This window comes from Balearica regulorum, chromosome 4 (genome assembly GCF_011004875.1).
Source record: "Balearica regulorum gibbericeps isolate bBalReg1 chromosome 4, bBalReg1.pri, whole genome shotgun sequence".
NCBI lineage: Eukaryota > Metazoa > Chordata > Aves > Gruiformes > Gruidae > Balearica > Balearica regulorum.
In genome coordinates this window covers 22,383,442-22,401,918 of record NC_046187.1, presented here as the reverse complement: position 1 = coordinate 22,401,918, position 18,477 = coordinate 22,383,442, and the positions used below count along the sequence as shown (strand labels likewise).

At 44.7% G+C, this 18,477-nt stretch overlaps 1 protein-coding gene across 20 annotated transcripts in view; it reads left to right on the top strand.

The window, feature by feature from the left end:
• Positions 1-18,477, top strand: part of EPHA5 (EPH receptor A5) — a 226,705-nt gene that overhangs the window by 198,389 nt on the left and 9,839 nt on the right. For 10 of the 20 annotated variants that reach the window (XM_075751411.1, XM_075751409.1, XM_075751410.1 and 7 more), the window contains 2 exons: positions 2,447-2,602; positions 10,902-13,808. In XM_075751411.1, coding sequence (XP_075607526.1) covers positions 2,447-2,602; positions 10,902-11,007 — 262 coding nt within the window. In that variant the 3' untranslated portion in view covers positions 11,008-13,808. Of the gene's footprint in view, positions 1-2,446; positions 2,607-6,298; positions 6,691-10,901; positions 13,809-18,477 lie in introns of those variants that run through there. The other 10 variants (XM_075751394.1, XM_075751393.1, XM_075751404.1 and 7 more) reach the window with 3 other exon arrangements.

Genomic DNA, 18,477 nt, shown 5'->3' with positions numbered 1-18,477 from the left:
TCTGACAGTCTTGGTAATCACGAGAGGATCTCTGTGATTCCCAAAGAGCTGTACACAAACCATTTGCTAAAACCACATGAAGTGAATAGAGCAGCCGGTGTGCAATTAAACATGAATGTGAATAGCTACACTGCTACAAGTAAGGTAAATATAGTCAAGAAATAAAGCTGCACTTGGGGAAAAAGAGATTAATATTTTTTAGTTAGTTTTAGTATTGAGGTCTCCACCATACTGGAGTCTTGGAGAGACTTTTTCGTTTTTTGCTGTAAGCACACAAGTATTACTTCTGGGCCATCTGTGTTGCTAATCACTCGGTCCCTTGCAAAGTCATGAAGGAATGATGAATATAAATCATCGCTGCTTCACTGGTGGCAGTGGAGTTCCCCTGGTTAACACTGGAAGAGGCCCTTCAGAAAAGCTTGTTCTCAGAGGAGGGGAAAAAAAAAAAAAAAAAGACACGTCATTTTCCTTGGACGGGAATGAGGGAGATGTAAGATGAGGCTAGACTGGTGGTGTGGACCAAAGCAGATGTGCTGCTGGGAGCTGAGACCCATTCATCTCCACACCTTCCAAGTGAGTCTTGCACAGCTGCATGTGGCCCATCTTGTCTGCTGCAGCTGGACCTCACATCCATGTGCTGGCATGTCCCCACGCATGGCGTCTCATGTGCTGGAAGAGAAGAAACATGAAATCTCTGTTAATTTTTAGTACCAAGATAGATCTGATTCCTTGGGCTATTTTACATGCATCATTTACTGTCTGAAGAAGAAATTACTCTTATTAGCAATTAGATATAATGTCAGTCCCGGCAAACCTGCAGGAAAAGGTTTATGATAGCACAAAATTTCTCTTTTATTTTCAGTTCAGAACAGTAATTTTCCAGGCCTGTTATGCGGTGGTTCATGCACTCTTTTATAGCAAACTGTTATGCCAGAAAGGAGGAAAATAGGCAGCAAACCATTTCTTTGAGCTGCTAAGCACTTTGCTGATTTTTTTTTCCATGAACAGGACCATGCAATTCCAAACCTCTCCTTTTCGGAGCTACTGTGGGGGTTTTTTGGTGTGGATGGCACACCTGAACAGCTAGGCTTTGGGACTGTGTTTCTATAATCACAGATTGCTGTGCCCAGGCCATAGTAATTCCAAATGAATCATAATTTTAACATATAGCAGCTGTAAAGGATTTTTTTATATATATAATGTATTCTTTATGGAAATACTCATTAATGCAAATAAGGGAGGAAGTCTCTCTCTACATTACAGCGTGTGCATATCAGTAGGTACCTCCTGACATTAGTGATGAAAATCCACTTCTCGTTATGATTACTTAGGAGTTTTGAATTCCTCATGTGTATAAAATGTTATGGGAAGCCATTATGTTCTTGGTACTGCAAGTATTCACATTTTATTGGACCCTTCAGCATTGCTATTAAATAAACAAATAATACTAATGTGCTCATAAAATATATGAAGATTCGTGAAGTGCTATAATATAATATGCTAGCTGTCCTTCCAGTTGATAGTCTTTTAAGTGTAATTCTCACCGTCAGAGGCTGACCCAGAAAACGTTTTTTTACCTGTGGGTAATAATCTTTATGCAAGGCTTATGTTAGCTGTATGTCCTGGTTTACAAAGCAGGGGACAAACCTAGTTTCTTTCCTGGCTGACCTTGGACCAGCCCCCTTTGCTCTCTGCGCATCATTAGTAGGGCGGTGGACCCGCACGCAGCATGGGTCGCTTGTGCCAGGTACTGTATCGGTGTTTCTGTCGCGGTGAAGGGTTATTATTTGCCTGAATTGCTTCCTCCGTGCGTGGCATAGCCGAGCAGGTAGCAATTGCGGGTGCAGGAGCAGGAGTCTACCTCTGGTTTCAGGGCTGGAGCGTGGTTGGAGCGTTGCTGCTCTCTGCAGGGCTCGCCGGATGCTGCCGGCATCCAAAATCCTCGCCCAACTCTGCGGGAGCAGCCCCTGAAGTGTTAACAGCAGCCTGCCATTGATGGCCACTGCTGGGAAATGTAATTTGGGTTTCAGCTTCCAGGCTCTGGGCTGTCTTAAGTTAATTATGAGCTTTAAAGGAGGAGGAAAACAGAGCGGGAGGAGTGAAACCAAAGACTTTAAAGTAAGAGTGACTGGGGGAGCCTGATAGAAGAGGAGCCTGGTTGTGGGTAAGAGGTGACAGGGGATGGACGCTAGTCCTCTCCTCCTCTTTCTGCTTGCAGTGAGGACCAGAAACAGCAGGAACTAACTCAAAAGTGAGTGAAGTTACAGGTGAAGTAGTATCTCTGGTACACCACGTATCAAGCCTGCTGGGAGGATTTAGGCTGCAGCAATCACTGAAAATGCAACGAAAGAATCATCTTTACCATATAAAAATGCAAGCAACTGAGTCACATTGGGTACACCTTGATACTGATTCTGTTTGCTTCTCTGTTTTTGCTTGTCTTTAGAGTATCAAATCTGTTGGTAGAGCACAGTCCAGTCGGAAGCGGTGCCTACAGGTCGGTGGGTGAGTGGCTGGAAGCCATCAAAATGGGCCGATACACGGAGATCTTCATGGAGAATGGATACAGTTCAATGGATGCTGTGGCTCAGGTGACCCTAGAGTGAGTAAACCCCAGATCATTTTCACCTCATTTGTTGGAATTGCAGAGTGGGGGAAGACAAACCATTCAAAAATAAGTACGGATGAGGGTGCAGAAAGGGAAACCATTACCCTTTCTCTGCAGTCAGCAGTTTCTCTTTCAGCATCTGTATTGATGATAACAAGTGCAGGCAAGATTAAACTTACTGTCACTACATTGGCAGCCAGTGCTTTGGCTCCTTTACTCAGAGAAATTAATGCTTGAGTTTGAATAATATCCAGGCCATCCTCTCGACATAATAGCAGTTGATTATTTGAGGTTACTGACAAATAAAAAACCCTACCCTATTGGTAGATGTATAGGAGCTAGAGTCCCTGCTGAGGTATACTGGCTTACACCGGATTAGCTGGTTTCACAGTTGATCTGGACATAACCAAGTGGACAGTCAAACCCAGTAAGGCACGGAAATAGTATTCAGCATTAACAGAAATAAGCGTAGGTACAGCTGATGCCAACAGAAGAGCATCAGCAAACCCACAGCTCTAGGGGACATGCTCCCTGGCCGAGACTCTTCCTTCTGGATGTGCCCTTGTTCTTTGCACGTGGGTATGACTGCAGTTGGGGTGACAGCACTCAAATAACTTGATAAATGCCTTGGGGCTGCTGATTTGTTACGCTCCACCTTTAATTGCCTGCCTTTCTTGTGTAATTACATCTGTACTTTCCTCCTGCCACTTACTCAAACTCAAAGCCTGCCTTTCTAGCTGGTTTAATTTGAGCTTAGTTTATTGCAGGCGTTAAGGCAGAATGGGAAGGATTATGTTTCGTGCTGCCTTGGAGAAGGTCGTGGCTCCTCCAACCACATGCAGATTGCCAGTGCACATACAGAACTGGTGCCAAGGATTAGGAATAAAACAAGAAAAATCCCCACAGAACCACAGCCATTTCTTCTGTCTGCCACAGGGCTTGGAGCTCACCGTACAGGGTAGGACGTCCTTTGCAGGTTATGCAGGTCGGTAACATTTCCATGGAGTTCAGTTTTGCATTACATGCTTGGAGGGAGCACAGGAGCGTATCTGCTCTCACTCAGGTTTTATTTGCTCCGCTTACATCACTAATATTTGTCCCTTACACCTGACGTCATCCAGTCTGTCTTCAGGCATTCATGTGAAAACCCTGAGCTAAGGATTAAATCCTCTCTAGCAAGTGTCTAGGGAGTTAGGGTGCATGGATTTCTACCTAGATCCTTTCCTGGGTGCGTGACGCTCTTACATGTGGTTTCCCAGCCTAGTCCTGCAATTACATGCCATGTTACTTTGGCTTTTGAGGACTCCACAGTTCTTTACCTACTCGTCTGATATGGCAATGTCTAGATACACCAGGCCTCAGGGCTTCATTTAGACTGGTGATCTACAAACATTGACCAAGGAAGAGGTCCATCCCCAGGGTAGTCAGAGTCCACGTGGCAGAAAGACCTAGCCAGAGGGCGAGAGAGAAGAGGAGGGACAGGATGAGGCAGTAATTTAAGAGAAAAGGAAAACATAGGAGCATTCCCCTCTACCGTGCCACCTCAGTCTTATAACCGGAGCAGGTTCTGGTAGAAAAATGCAGATTGTCAAAAAAAAGATATCACAGACTTGTTGCTGTTCGGCTGAATTAGTCATATCAAAGAAGAAAATTAGGTTTCACAAAAGCTTCCAGTTTGTTCCTCTTTAGAATTTTATGCAATTTCAAGAGCTCTAAAAGAAATGCTCAGAAGTTAAATGCTTTGAAAATGTTGAGTTTGAGCCCAAATTAATGGTCATTTTTGACAGTAAATTAGAAGAAGTTCACTTACTCATGTAGATTTAAGCAGTCTTAGCATCCATCTGTGCTGGCAGAGTCTTAGCATCCTGTCCCACTGACAAAACTATTACTGAGCTCCCATTTTCTTGAGTGCAACATTACAGATTGTGAAATCATCTCCTTAATTGGACTTAAAAATTTAAATACTTCCCTATATTTAATCTTTGTTATTCCAGAAATTTCAAAAATATCCCCCAAAATCTTTTCAGGCTACCCAAAAAGTACTTCAAAATGTTTTTTCCAGTTGGCAGTGAACCAAGAAATCCATTATCTGTACAATTCTAGCCAGAAAGACAAGTTGGTTTAAAAGTCTTTAAATAAGATTATAGCTGCTGGAGATGCTCTGACCCTCATGAGCTGCAAAGCGCCTCTAAGGCCCCCTCCATCAGGTCCCAGTATGTTCTCTGTAGCACAGATGTCATCCTTCTCTGGACCTTTACTGGACCCAGTGGAGACAACATGTCTGAGGTGCTCAGCTTCAGCTTTCTTCCAGGCTTTTACAGCAGCAGAGCAGTGCAGAGGAGCTGATGCCTGGGAGCCTGGGGAGCTTCTGGGTTTGGGCGTTTTTTTAAGCTGAAAGGAGACATTTCATTAATCCATCTTGCATTTCAGTTGAAACCAACTCCATCTAGTTAGTTATCCATGCCAGCAAATAAATCCTTCCTGCCCCCCAGCTGCTTTGGACAGAGGTACTTGCATGAGTCAGGCTTGGTTCTTGAGCAGCTTAGCCCACACACCTTTGCTTTGCAGTGGTGGTTTAGCAAGAAGGCTTGACCTCACTAGGGTCTATTTTTGAGAAGACGGTGGAAGGTTCATTAAAAAGCCAAAGAGCCATCCAAATCAAGAGTTTTCTCTCATCCTTCTCAGATATAGTAAAAAAAAGACAAAAAGACTAGATGCTCAACTGTTAAAAAAGGAGAAACCATTATAGTCCCGTGTCAAAGACCTGAACCACGTGCTTAGGCTGATGTAAACTGGCAGATTGCCCTTATGATCAACAAAGGGAGAGAAATGGCTCCTGGGTAGGCTCAGCTGAGACTCTCATGGGTTCTCCAGAAAATAAACACCAGCACAAGCAAAGTTCCTTAAAGGTTAATATATTGGGGGTTTTGGTTTTCTGGAGGTTTTCATTTTTTCTGCCCATAAAAGGGAACAACAAAACATTTTGTACTCTGCAAAGGAGAATTCAGGTTAAATGTTCCTTGTCATTTTTAATAGAGGCAACTGTTCAGTATATTCCAGAGCTGGGACTTGGGGGGATTGGGTGAAAAGATGATCTGAACATCTGAAAGTAGCTTGCTTTCCCCAAATGACATCAGTAAAACATTCTTTACAATTTAAGAGGTTGCCTTCAAATACCATCCAAAATGATCTTTGCCAAATTCAAACTGCATAGGAGACAGATGTGGAAATCAGATGGAGAAAGGAGAACTGGATAATTGCTGCCGGAAAAGGCAGAAAAAAAATATGAAGAATGTAAAGAATTCCTGAAATCTATGGAAAAAAAATTACTAGTGCTGTAGGAGGGATTGGCCATAACGCTGGTGGGACTGGTGACTGTGGGCACCCAGCTTGTGGCTTCGTTACAGGACCTGGTTGAGATGGTAGGTGTTCAGCATTTTTTTTAAATTCCCCCCCGGCATGCAAAGCAAAATCCCAGTTACCGCCCTGCTTCTTTCAAACTGATGGCTTGATGCATTTATTCCAGAAAAGAATAGTATTAGTGACAAATTTCTGCAAACAAAAGATTAAAAAGCTAAAACCAGTGAATATCGCCCCAAGTCCTGAGCTCTGCCTGCTTAAGAAAAGACCTGAAAATGTATGTGTTCAAACAAAGAGTGATTTCTACATTTAGCTCTAATTCTTGCAAAGGGACGAATCACCTTGTGAAAAGTGGAGCCTCACCCTCCACCCCCTCTTTCCAACTGGATATCAGACTTGAAGGCAACCTTTCCAGTGGACCAGACCTGCTCTTTAAACTTGTGGACCACCTAGTGACTTTGAGTGTGTCTGGAGCTCTTTCAATCCACTGCAAGAATAACTTTACCAGGACAATACTCAAGAATAGATAGATCCATGACATGAGTTTCAGTCTGACCCTTGACTGGACCAATTACTAACCATGTGGACTACATACTTCCACCTTTTGAAAGACCTGTACTCACTGAATCTCAGGACACCCTGTTGTTTGTTATTAGATTAAGAGCTCTGAATATTTGTAATAATATGTGCTGTGTTGCTTTGCATTGTATATTTTTTTTTCTTCTAAAATAAAATAAATTATTTATTGAAAGTTATACTGGATGAAGAGTGTTTAAGAGTTCACCTGCTCTAGATACTTAACCTGAAATCTCAGTCCTGAGATTGTGATACTGCGTCTGCTTCTGGACAAACCAGTTCTCATCTCCTAATCAAGTAGGACAGGAATAATGAATATAAGGGCAGATGAACTCTTAAAAAAATTGGGTTTTAAGTCCTCATTTCATGCAAAAGTCCCTAGCAAGTCCATTCCTCTCTTTAGCGTCTTCTGAAGGTCTTTGAGTTTCTTCTTTCCCCTCATGTAACTAACTAACTCTGTGAGTAGTCCCAATCTGTATGGGCAATTGTAGAGTTACACCATGTGAAGAGGAGTGGTGAAATCTGGCCTGGATGGGATTTGAAATACAAAGTATCTGTGGTAGGCTGCCGGCCACAGAGATCTTTCAGGAACCTGGCCCTTTTGCTTGCACGACCAACCGGCTGGTGAGGGGAGTTGTATTTTATGTGGCAATCCAGTCCTAGTCTACACTGTGTTTGACAAACTGGTCCATGGTGTATAAGTAGTTCTATTTGTAAATAAAATGTTTTAAATATATTTCTTACAACATGGAGACCGTGAATTCAACCCTTGCAAATGGAGGATATTGCAGGGAAGGGGATACAGTGTTGTCCCTGGCACGTTTCAGGTGGGCTTTCGTGCAAGGTGGTGGTAAGAGAGGAGCATGTGTGCAGCTGTGTACGGGCTGTTTGGAATGAGCCGACACCAATTTCCCCCTTTATTTCCTTGGCTTTTTGGTCAACTTAGGTCAGCCTCTTAGTACTGTATTGGCAAGTGATTCGAATTCCTGCCTGTTTCCATTTTCAACCCTATGTGAATGAAAGAAAAGTAGAAAGGTGAGACTTCTCCCTGAACCAAGAATAAAAATTGTCTCACTGCTGGATGGGGGGTCAAGTATTTTGAAGCAGGGAGACCCCACAGCACAGGGGTGCACGTATCTCCACGGCCTCGAGGAGCGCCCGTGCCGCTGCCGCGGCAGCGCACACAAAACCTGACACTGGGGGTAGGGTCAGTTGCACGGCAAGGTGCAGCCTGGATCCCGATTGCAAGTGTCATTTGCCCCCGCGTCTTAGTTTTACCTCTTCTTGCAGGGAATTGCACATTTCTATTGCAAAGCCCCAGTTGATACCCACACGCATCTCCTCTGCAGGGGTGAGCCCGGTGAAATTACCAGTTGGCTGCAGTAAAATGAGCCAGGCAGCTCTGGACTAGAGCTTGAAAACAACTGTTTTGACACAGAAGTTGATTTTTTTTTGTCCCAAAACCAGCTGTTTTGCACACCTAATTTTGTTTAAAATTGGCTTCAGCCTTACACCACTTTAAGTCCTTCAGCACTGGATGCACAGGAGCGTGCAATGTGCTGCACGTCACCCTTGAAAAATGGGAATAAAAGCTCCTGCATTCTCTAGGCAGTTTTTGGAAAGTTTTGTTGCCGGCTTTGCAATGCACAAGGTGGCTTTTAAAGAAAGGTGCTGATTTTATACTAAGTAAGCATCTGGCTCAGGAACTGTTGTCTTCTGGTCCATCTTTGTGGAGGTGAAAGACCCCATGGTAGTTTTTGTCCCCTTTCTGAGTCCCACGCTTTTGGCCAGTGGCTCCACATTCAAGAGGATTTGATATTAAAAAAAAAAAATAGACTGGATCCCCTGGTGAGCAGCTAATGGATTGAAACCAGAAACTCCTTTTTCTTCTTTCTCTCTTCTAAATCAGTGAGGCGCTCTTCAAGGATATTGAGTTAAGGGGATACTATAAGGGGGAAAAAAAAAGCTGTGTAGTGAGTAGGGGTTTTTTTATTAACTGATGGAGATGAGTGTGAAACGCCAAGATGTTCATGCCTTTCTCATAGTTTCAGGCTATTTTTTTCTGCATAACATGCAAGAGTATCAGAAATGATACATCTTGAAATACGTGGTGCTGGATTTTCAAAAGAGCTCAGCTTGCACTTTAGATACCTGGGGGGAAAGAAAAAAAAGCTGAATTTTCAAAAAGTGCCAGCAGAGCAGCGCTCAGCAGGGGGAAGATGGTTGTTGGCTCTTTTAAAAATCAGGTCCTATACTGGGTTGTTTTTTGGGGGTTTTTTGATCTTTGGTGTGAACTTCCAACTGTGCTGTGTACATAAAATAAATTGCATGTAACAATAGCATTACTACATTTTCCTTCATTATTAAGATGGCTTGCTGAACTAGTTTCACAATTCAGTGGAGGCAGAAATGAAAGCATGTTCCCCTGGGAAAGGTAGACACCTTTTGCAGGTGCTGCAGCTTTTCTCTGCCAGGTAAGGAGCATTGCTGATGTGTCTCATTGACCTCCCTTGCTCCGTGTCCCTTAACGTTGTGATTTCCCCTACGCGTCAGTGAGATGCATCGCCGAAAAAGGGTATGATAATGAAATGAAGTGTTTGGCCTGGAGCAGAAAATCTGGTATTTTCCAAATCAAAAGCCTGAAAGCATGACAATCCTTGGAGAACAACAGATCTAGCTTTTGGCTTCAACCAACTGATGTGTTAACATATCAACCTTCACTCAAGATTGCTTTTTATTCAAAGCAATGTTCATCTGTGTAATTTTTTTGGACATGGATGTTTGGTTGTGTTCGCACAGGAGTCTGTGTCCAGAATGTGAAGCTGCTGAGAGAGGTACACATCCACGGCTAGCTCACAGAACATTACGTGAAAGTGATTTGGTGGTCATTGCACGTGTTCACCTGCAGTCCAGCATGCAGCCATGCTGTGAGTTCTAAGCCAGGTTTGCAATGTCTCAGGTGATGGTTGGGCTCCTGGGTGTCACTGGCAATCTCCAGCCCTTGCACGTGCCAGCCCTGCTGGTGTGGTTTCCAAAAAGCACCTTCGTTTTCAAGGAGGTCACATCCTGCTGGCTTTTGGTGGAGAGCTTTCTCCTAAAAGACTTGCACACAGGGTGTCGGCAGCTCTGGGATTCACGCATCTGTTGGCAAGACTGTAGAGCCCTACTTTGAAAACATCTTTTATTCAGTCCAGCCTGGAGGTAGAAAGTGAGGGGCTGATATTTTCTAGTGGAAGTCTTCAGACAAAACACCACATCTCCTCTAAGTTGAACTGCTTCTCTAACAGTCTCTGTGTCTTGTGTTTCAAACACAGATGCGCCATCTTGATGTTTCTTCCAAGCTTTTATTCCTACAATTTCTTTGTTAACACTTTTTCCTTAGAAAGAAATCCCTACAATTATACTCTGCCATAATCCATGACCTTACCTGGCTTTAGATATTTCATTGAATCTGATCACCCAAGGTCATGCTGTAGTATTTCCAGGGGACGACTTGTCCCACTCCTGTCTTTGAATGGAATAAATTGTCCCCTGGAGGTGCCTCTTTCATGCCATCAACATCAAACTTGGTGATTACCTTCATCTATACGCCTAAATTTTAGAGGGCTGAGCTTCTGAGAAAACAATCTTTCTTCCTAATCCTGCATTTCAGATAACTATCTTATTTTACAGCTTTCCTATAACGGCAGCCCAGTAGACAGACTCAACACAAATATGCCTTTGGCTTGTAGAACTCACTCCCCCCAAAAAAATTCAAACATGGGTTTACAGGAAGATTTGCAAAGGCCCAGAGGGAAGCTGTGTTGCCAATTCCTGTTGACTTTAGGGGGTCTTCAGGGTGGTGGCCATGCTCAAGGCTTTTGCCATTCAGCTCTCTGTAGGAGCTGGCTCTAGGATTGCAGTTTGTGTATCTTTGGCTTTGCCTAGTCTGAAGAGGAAGGAAGCGTGGATTGACCTCACTCCTCACTGCTCATATCCGAGATCAAATACCAGCCTCTTGCAGGAGAAGAGGAAACTGCAACACAGGCTTTCTTACATGGCTTTTCTCTTGGAAATAGGACTTTTCACGCCTAGCAGGGTCCTTGGCCAAAGGTGATGCTGACGCTTTGCTGTTCGGCTTTTCTCCTTGGCCAGCAAGGTAATTTTGGCCAAATCACATCACCTCTCAGAGATGCTGTCAGCCGTTAAATTTTTTTTAAAAATGGGGAAAATTAAACTTGCCAACTAAACTTGGCTTTGGGAGCCGCTAATGGTAAGAGGTAGGTGCTGGCAGCAGTATCGGCGTGTGTGGCGTGTGGTGTGCGCGGCGGTGTGTGCCTGAGCGGTCCCTGGAACCAACGTCTGCTTTCTCCCACAGGGATTTGAGGCGGCTGGGAGTGACACTTGTTGGTCACCAGAAGAAGATAATGAACAGCCTTCAAGAGATGAAGGTCCAGTTGGTGAATGGGATGGTGCCGTTGTAACTCAGTTTTAAAGTCGCTTCCTCAAGTGGGTCGGTCCTGCACTTTGTACGCTAGCCCTGAGATTTATTTTGACTAAAAAAAAAAAAAAAAAAAGAAAAGATAAAAAGGGAAATTCAGTGGTTTCTATATAACTGAAGGACGTTGGCCTCTGCCACAGTGTTTCTAAAGCAGTGTTTGACTAAAGTTTTCCTTTTCTTCCTATTTGTGTCCTCATTTTCATGAAGTAAATGTAAGATGCATGGAACATGGAAATGAATCTGCTGTACGTGAGGTTAACCCGTCTCTTAAGCTTCAGCAACAACGACAACAAGCCTTCCCACCACACGTTGTCTGTACATGGGAGATATATATAGGTATATATATAGCACCTTTATATACTGAATTACAGCAGCACACGGTAATACTTCCAAGGACTTGAATGGAGGAGTTTTGTAGCTGTTCGTGGGCTCCCAAAAGCTGCGGTTTACTGAAGTTTAACTTCGAGTATTACTTGTCTACAGAAGTGTATTGAAGAGCAATATGATTAGATTATTTCTCAATAGATATTTTGTTTTGTAAATTAAAAGAAAAGAAAAAAAATGCTGTTACACAGCATTAAGTTATAGAGACTAGTGTATAAACATGTTGCTTGCTCCATGGCAAATACAATACAGGGTGTATATTTTTTTTTCCTCCCTCTGTGTTGCCAAGTTCTTTTTATTTGCTCTTCTGGGAGGATAATAGATGACGAAGATGTATATACTGTACAGTTTGCTACGCATCAGGTACAAGATTGGGGTTCTTGGTTTGTTCTTTTTCCCCCCTCCTCTTTCACTTTGTTTTGTCTCCCTTTTGTGTTACCGCTATGCTTTGTATTTTTGCTGCTGTTTGATTTCAGCAACATATAAAGCCTTCAGGAGTTTTGATTACGTATATGAGGTAGAAGGAGTCTGCTTAAATAAAAGATGTTGTCCCTTCTTCCTTTCCACCACGAGCTGGGGATGTCCAGAAGAAGAGAAGTAAAACATCTGGTTCTCAGTGGCCACCAGCGACAATGTGGCATTGCTTTTCGTGGGTGTGAGTCCTGGTCAAAGATGGCATGGGATTGCCTCCGCAGTGGCATCTCAGCCCAGTAGCCATCACCCAGTGCTGCCCTCGCCCCTGTCCCTGGAGCCCAGGAGAGAAACCACGAGGTGGTTTTAGCTGGAAGGAAGGGATTTTGCTGTTCCTTGTCTTATTATGGGGGTTAAGTCCTGGGATGCAGTGTGGAGGCAAGCCCGTGGTCATCCAGCATAGAGATTTTGCAGTATTTCCCCCAAAGTGGTGGTGGTGGCGGTGGGATTATTTTGTGCCAAGTTGTCTCTCTGGGCATTTTTGATTTGGGTATGGACCTGGCCACTTTGGGGCTGAGCGCAGAGAGGAGGGAAGAGCAGAGCAGCACAACGTGGTCACAGTGGTGCCATCCCATGGGCAAGAAGGTCCCACCAAGCTCTGGCATGGCTTGGGTCAGCACTTGGTTGTACCTGGGGTTTGATGTGTCCAGCTCACAGCTGCTGTTTTCAGAGGGACCTGAGGGCAACCCGATCCCCTGGGAATCCTACCAAGAACAGTTTGGGGCTGTCTTCCTCCTTTTGTTGTAGATAGGATTAATCAGTGCAAATAATTTGGTATTCATAGGTTGGGCTTTTTTTTTGTGAAGGCTTTTGTAAAGATAAGGATTAAAAATGGCTCAGCGGATGGCAAGTGTTTGCTGGTTTTGTAGATATATTGCTCCCTTAGAGGTTGGGTAGCATCTTGCAGCATCCTTCCTTGGTGATAACATTGACATATTGACTTGCCGCAGCTCCCTTCATCCCCGGTGCTGCAGAGCTGAGCCCGAGGAGTTCATCCAGTGCCAAAAGTGTGTCCTTCACATCTTGCAGAAGCAGGTGTCAAATGCCACCTTCAGCTGTTTCGAAGACCTTTTTTCCATTTCCCCCAAGCCTTTGGATGAGATTTGATAGAAAGAACAGTTCCTAAAGAAAAGGGTAAGGTCTAGGAGGAGAAGGTTGGGTTGTTTGGGTTTTTTCTTAGCAGCAGGGCTTCCTTGCTTGCAGCAGGGCTTCATCAGGCAATATTTGCCTGTTTTGAAATGGCCACCTCCTCCTCTGCGAGCTGCCTCCAAGCTCCTCAGGAATCGGGAGAAATAGGAGGGAGAGGAGCTGCGGCAAGGTCTGACGAATCTTGACAGTGTGATTTCTTATCCTATTGTTTCATTTTGGCAGTCACCGGACCACAAAAGGTGTGTGTCTGTGTGGGGGGAAGATCAAGACACAACAATTTCAGCACATAAAAGAGATTTGTCATATAATAAACAAGATTATTAGAGCTGTCAGCAGAACCGTCTTGGGATTATTTGTGCCTCCCTGCCTGCAGCACTTGGAAAAATAACCTGTAGGAAGACAGAAGCAACTCGGTTCATCGGGAGGAATTGTTCAGTCACCACCCACATCCATCGGCCGCACCAAGAGAGATGCTCTTAGCAAATATGCAGCACTTTCTGTCCATCATATCCCCTCGTTCCTTACCTGTTGGCTCTGTGGGAGGAGTTGGGTTTGGTCTTTTTTCATGGACTTTTAACAGCAAAATCCCCTTTTCACCATTTGTGGGGTTTTAAATGCGTATGTGGTATGGCTGAGATGCGTACCAGATGCTGGAATAACCTTCAAAATTATGAACTAGTGGAAAACAAACTGTTCTTAAGCCAGACTGCCTTTGTAAATAGGGCACCTCTTCTCCATTCCTCCAATAAATAAATAAATAACCTTTTCTATTTATTTCAAGAGCTCTTCTTGCTACAGACCTCTGTATAATAGGCTTTGTCTCAGAGCGAAAAATAAAAGAAAATGTTGTTTTACCAGGTAGGGTCCAACAGTTACAGCTTCTATGTCCACAAGCAAATCCCAGAGACAACGGAGGTTTTCTGTTCCCATCCAACAACTACGAGTACTCTGTATTTTGGGCATGATCATGTATATTGGGGTGCAGCAGAAGGAGATGACAGTAACATTTCACTGGTTATGTTCTTTGTAAGGGCTGTAGCTGGATTTCCTGCCTACAGCAAGTCTGAGCGCTTTGCTTGTCCAGCTCACTACTGCTGTGGCTGGTCTGACGAATACTTTTTTCCCAGTATATTTTGCTGATAATTGTAAGGAAGGTATTTCAAAGGGTCTAGGAGGTGAAAGGGCTCTTTTCGATGTAGCTTTTCACTTTGGGAGAAGGAAGGGTTCCCAAGCATGGCTTGTGTAGACTGACCCCTTTCATTGCGTAACTACCATTTGGAAAAATTACCTGAGCATAAAAAACAAACACTGATTTAAAAGAAAAATAAGAAAAAAAAAATCAGTTTAAAATTGTATTTATTCCTTCTATATGTTAATGGTGAGAAGAACAAAAAAAATTAAGGTGGGGTTGTTTTTTTTTCTATTCAGTGTTGAATATAATGTAGAAGTCCCAGTGGTCAAGAAATTGTGACTCCTTGGACTGCTGTGGTCTTGAAATTAGTCATTAAGACATGTGTAAGATACATCAGTAGCAGTCTTAAGAGTAATGCTTAGTTTCCAATCCTTTATTGTAATTCCTTAGGGTGGGTGGGGCGGGAGCTGGTGCATCCAGCACTGCCAGAGCCACAGCATCCGTTTCAGCTCCTCACATTGGCATTTTAACTCACAGGAGACTGTAGCATTGCTGTATTTATTCCTCCCCTTTTCCCCCCACCTCCTTGGATGCTCTCTGTGCATTTTGTTTGTGTACATGGTTTTTTTTGTAGTGTAAGATACAAAATTTTCTATTTTTTCATAAAAATAAAAAGCTTTGACTAACAGCGACATCCAGTTGTGGATCACACGCACGCGTGCCCACTCGGCTTTCCACAAAGAAACAGAATTTTCCCCTGTGGAAAGGAAATAAATCCTCTTTACTTTTTCTGTCCTAAACACAGACTTGGTGCTAATCTTGTGGTCCCTGGGGAAGAGAGGGGCCTCTGGGACAAGGGAGATGTGTATACCGCACGTGAAGGCATCCTACTTTGTTACAGGCTGTTCCCTCTTTCCCTCTGTTTTTATTTTGGGGGATAAATCTGTTTTTTAGTCTTGGTTTGTGGGGCAAAGTACCTGCCGAACTGACCAGGCCCCAGAGCAGCCCCTGGCCACACCGTTCCCCCATCTCTCAGAAATACCAATTTCTTTGATTATTTTTTTTTTCCTCAAGAACTGATTTTTTTTGGGGGGGCGGGGGAGGGACCCCAGCAGACCCATAGCCAGCCAGGGCACCTGCCACCACATCCCCAACCCCATTCCTCCCCTGCCCCATGGATTTAGGTGCACCCTCATGCTGCAGTGGGGTGCAGACCAGCCTTAAAGAGAGGTGAGAAGAGCTATGGGTGGGAAAGGCTGAGGGGTGAGGGGGGAAAAGAGCCACCTGGGAAAGGTCTAACAGAGGCAGTGGTGGGCAGCCAGCATCTTCTGGCTCCCAAGATGACCGCTGCTGGAGGACAAAGGGGAGAGCTGCAGATGAGGATGCTGGTTCTCCCAACGTCACGGGAAGCCATGGCAGACGATGGCTGGTACGCTCGTACCATGGCCAGGAAAGGCCTGGTAGGCTGGGACGGTGGAGGAATGTCACTTTATATATTAAAGGGAGCACAAGATCAACTGGGTTAGCAAGCTGAGGTTGTCAGCAGCTCAGATAAAATCTCTCTGGAGTGACGTGCCAGTCCCCATGCAGTGTTTTCTTATTCAGCCTGGGGTTGTCTGCTGCTGGACCACGATGGGAACAGACCCTGGGAGGCATCAGGGGGGCTCTGAGGACAGGGGAAAAAACAATGATGTTAACTCACCCCATGTAGGCAGCATCCTTGATAGCTTTGTGGAGACAGAGAGCCTGCTCAGGGGAAAACACAAAAAATGCAGAAACTTCTTTAAAGAAGCTGAAAGCTTTGCAGGTGATGGGGAGGCATCGGCCAGCCAAGGCTGGGCGCCGGGGGAAAATGGGAAGGTTCGCCACCTCTAGCAGCTTCAACGCAAAAAAATGAAAGGAAACAAGGAATAATCTTGAGGAACAAGGGTGTTTAACAAGGTCCCCCTGATTTCATCTGCCGTAGAAATATGGATGGTGCCGTCATGAAGACACATCCATGAGAGCAGCTGCCTCCTGTCCCTGTTCCTCAACCAGCGTGAGCAGGAGGGAGAAGGGGATTAGTATGCAAATGGGCAAAACTTGCTACTGCTACCAGTAAAGATGAGAGCTGGCTGCAAACTCCTTCTGTAATGCTCCACTTTAAGTAAGAACTAAGGAATTAGGCAATTTCCTTGAGCCTTTGTGCCCCCCCCCCCCTCCTTGTTTGGGACCAGCCCTTTTACACAAATCTTGAATCAGGGTTTGCTTATTATTTTCCACTGCTGGGCTCAGGCCCTTGCACTCTGTGGCCACTGACTAATAAACTTACCTGTTCAGAAAGGCAAAGTGCTTTACCTGCAAAGTGGGTCCTTAAGCACATGCCTGACCTTATTTTTTGGATGGTTCTTCTGCACATCCTCTGGCCGGTCCCTGCAATAAATGCACAGCTGCATCTTTAGTCGTGAACGCCAACTCTTGAGGATGCTTAACAAGCCATGAACAGGGGAATATTATTCTCTACATCACTCTTGTTTTCAGTAAACCGGAAACAAACTGCAAAGCAAGACGAGCCCAGTGCTGGTGACATTGCAGGGAAGCAAAACAGCACCTCTGTCTTATTTTTCCTATCCAATAACCTAAAAATAGGGCTGGGGGAGGCTCTGAACCCCCTCCCCTCCTCTGCCCCCCTGGCAGGGTTTGAGCCTGTAGTGCTGGCATCCCTGGAGGATGCTGCGGCCCCAGGGTAGGAGCAGCAGGGAGGCTGCTCCCCATCACCCCGTGAAGCTGAGCTGCCGTGCAGAAAGCGATGCAAGATTTATGAAGCCATGGGGAGAAAGAGTGAGGGACTCTTCATGTATTTTTCATGGGCTGAACTGCATAAATAGCATGCAATGCATAAACTGTGACCGGATACTTCCACAAAAAAGGGACTGGTAAGAAGAAGAGATGAAAGAATGAGATAGATTTATTCAAGTCAACAGGGCCTGATGAAAGTCACCCTCAAGTGCATAAAGAAGCAGCTGAAACAGCATGACCTGATCCCGGGGTGACTCATCTTTGCCAGCACAAGGAGGGAGCTGGACCCTGCGGACTGGAGAAGGGAACACGTCCCACCTGCTGGGTAAAATGGTGGGTGGGAGGGGAGAGACCACCTCATCCACAATGCCTTGGGTGCGGTGTGGGGCCTGGGGACGTGCTAGGACAAACTATTGCAGCAGTGCCAGGTCGGTGCAGAAAGTGAACTGGCATCAAGGCATCACAGAAACAGCTCAAAATGGGGTAAGACAGGAAAAAAAGGAAAACACTGAAAAACTCAGTGCAGTGATGCAGGGGGGAGTGCTGCAAAGGTGGCATTCCCCATGGCAGTCCCCTCAGCAGGGGCACGTGTGCCTCCAGCTGTTCATTTTTAATAACCCATCCCCTGCCAGAGCTCTAACCTCATGTATGTGAAGGTGGGTGTGGAGGAAGCAATCCCAGGCTGAGATCGGGTAGGAAACAGGAGCCGGAGCAGCATGGCCAACAAAAGGCTTTGCTCACTTTGCACACCTGAGAGCAAACCAGGGTGTGCTGCAGTTCTTGCATGCCGTAGGGTCTCTGAGGAAAAAGCCTCGGAGACACTGGGTGGGTCAGGGGTGATGCTCACTGAACATACCCATTGCCTCTATAACAGGACTTCCATCTGGAGCATTTGGAGCAAGTCCTTTGGGACCCACTGGATTTTGGTGTCTGCAGACTCCTGCATTACAGTGACCTTTGATAACTCATTAATGTATGGCTTATTATTTTCCTCCTGGATAGGCCTATGAGCCAGCTGTGGAGGAGAACAAGGCGCCCTCGTACGTGATTTTCTCACCTCCAGCTGGGGTCACCTCAGCTATTACTTACATTCAGCAAATAAGGTAAAATAAAACAAAGAAGATGATAGATACTTTCTTACACTGATGTGCTGCTTTGATAACCTATTAGTGGCTCTAACCAGGAATTTTTTGACTGCAAAACTCTTCAAGCTCCCTCATAAGTGGCTGACAGATGTGTTTGTGCTGGTGAAGATGACTTATTTCTCTCAAAGCTTTTTTTTTAACTATGAAACCAAAAGAAAAAAACCTCCTGAGCTGAAAAAAAGCAGAAAAACTGTGAGATAGGCTGCCAGTTGTTTTCTTGGTTTGCTCCCAATAAAGGCCATATTTATTACAAGAAAATTGAAATCCTATTGATTTCTCTTCTGAAGCATTGTGTTTCAAGCTTGACATTTAAACATGAAACTCCAGGCTCCAAAGTTTAATCATTTACTCCTCAAGAAATAGTGTGTAGAGCTGCTGAGCGAAGGGGCGTGTG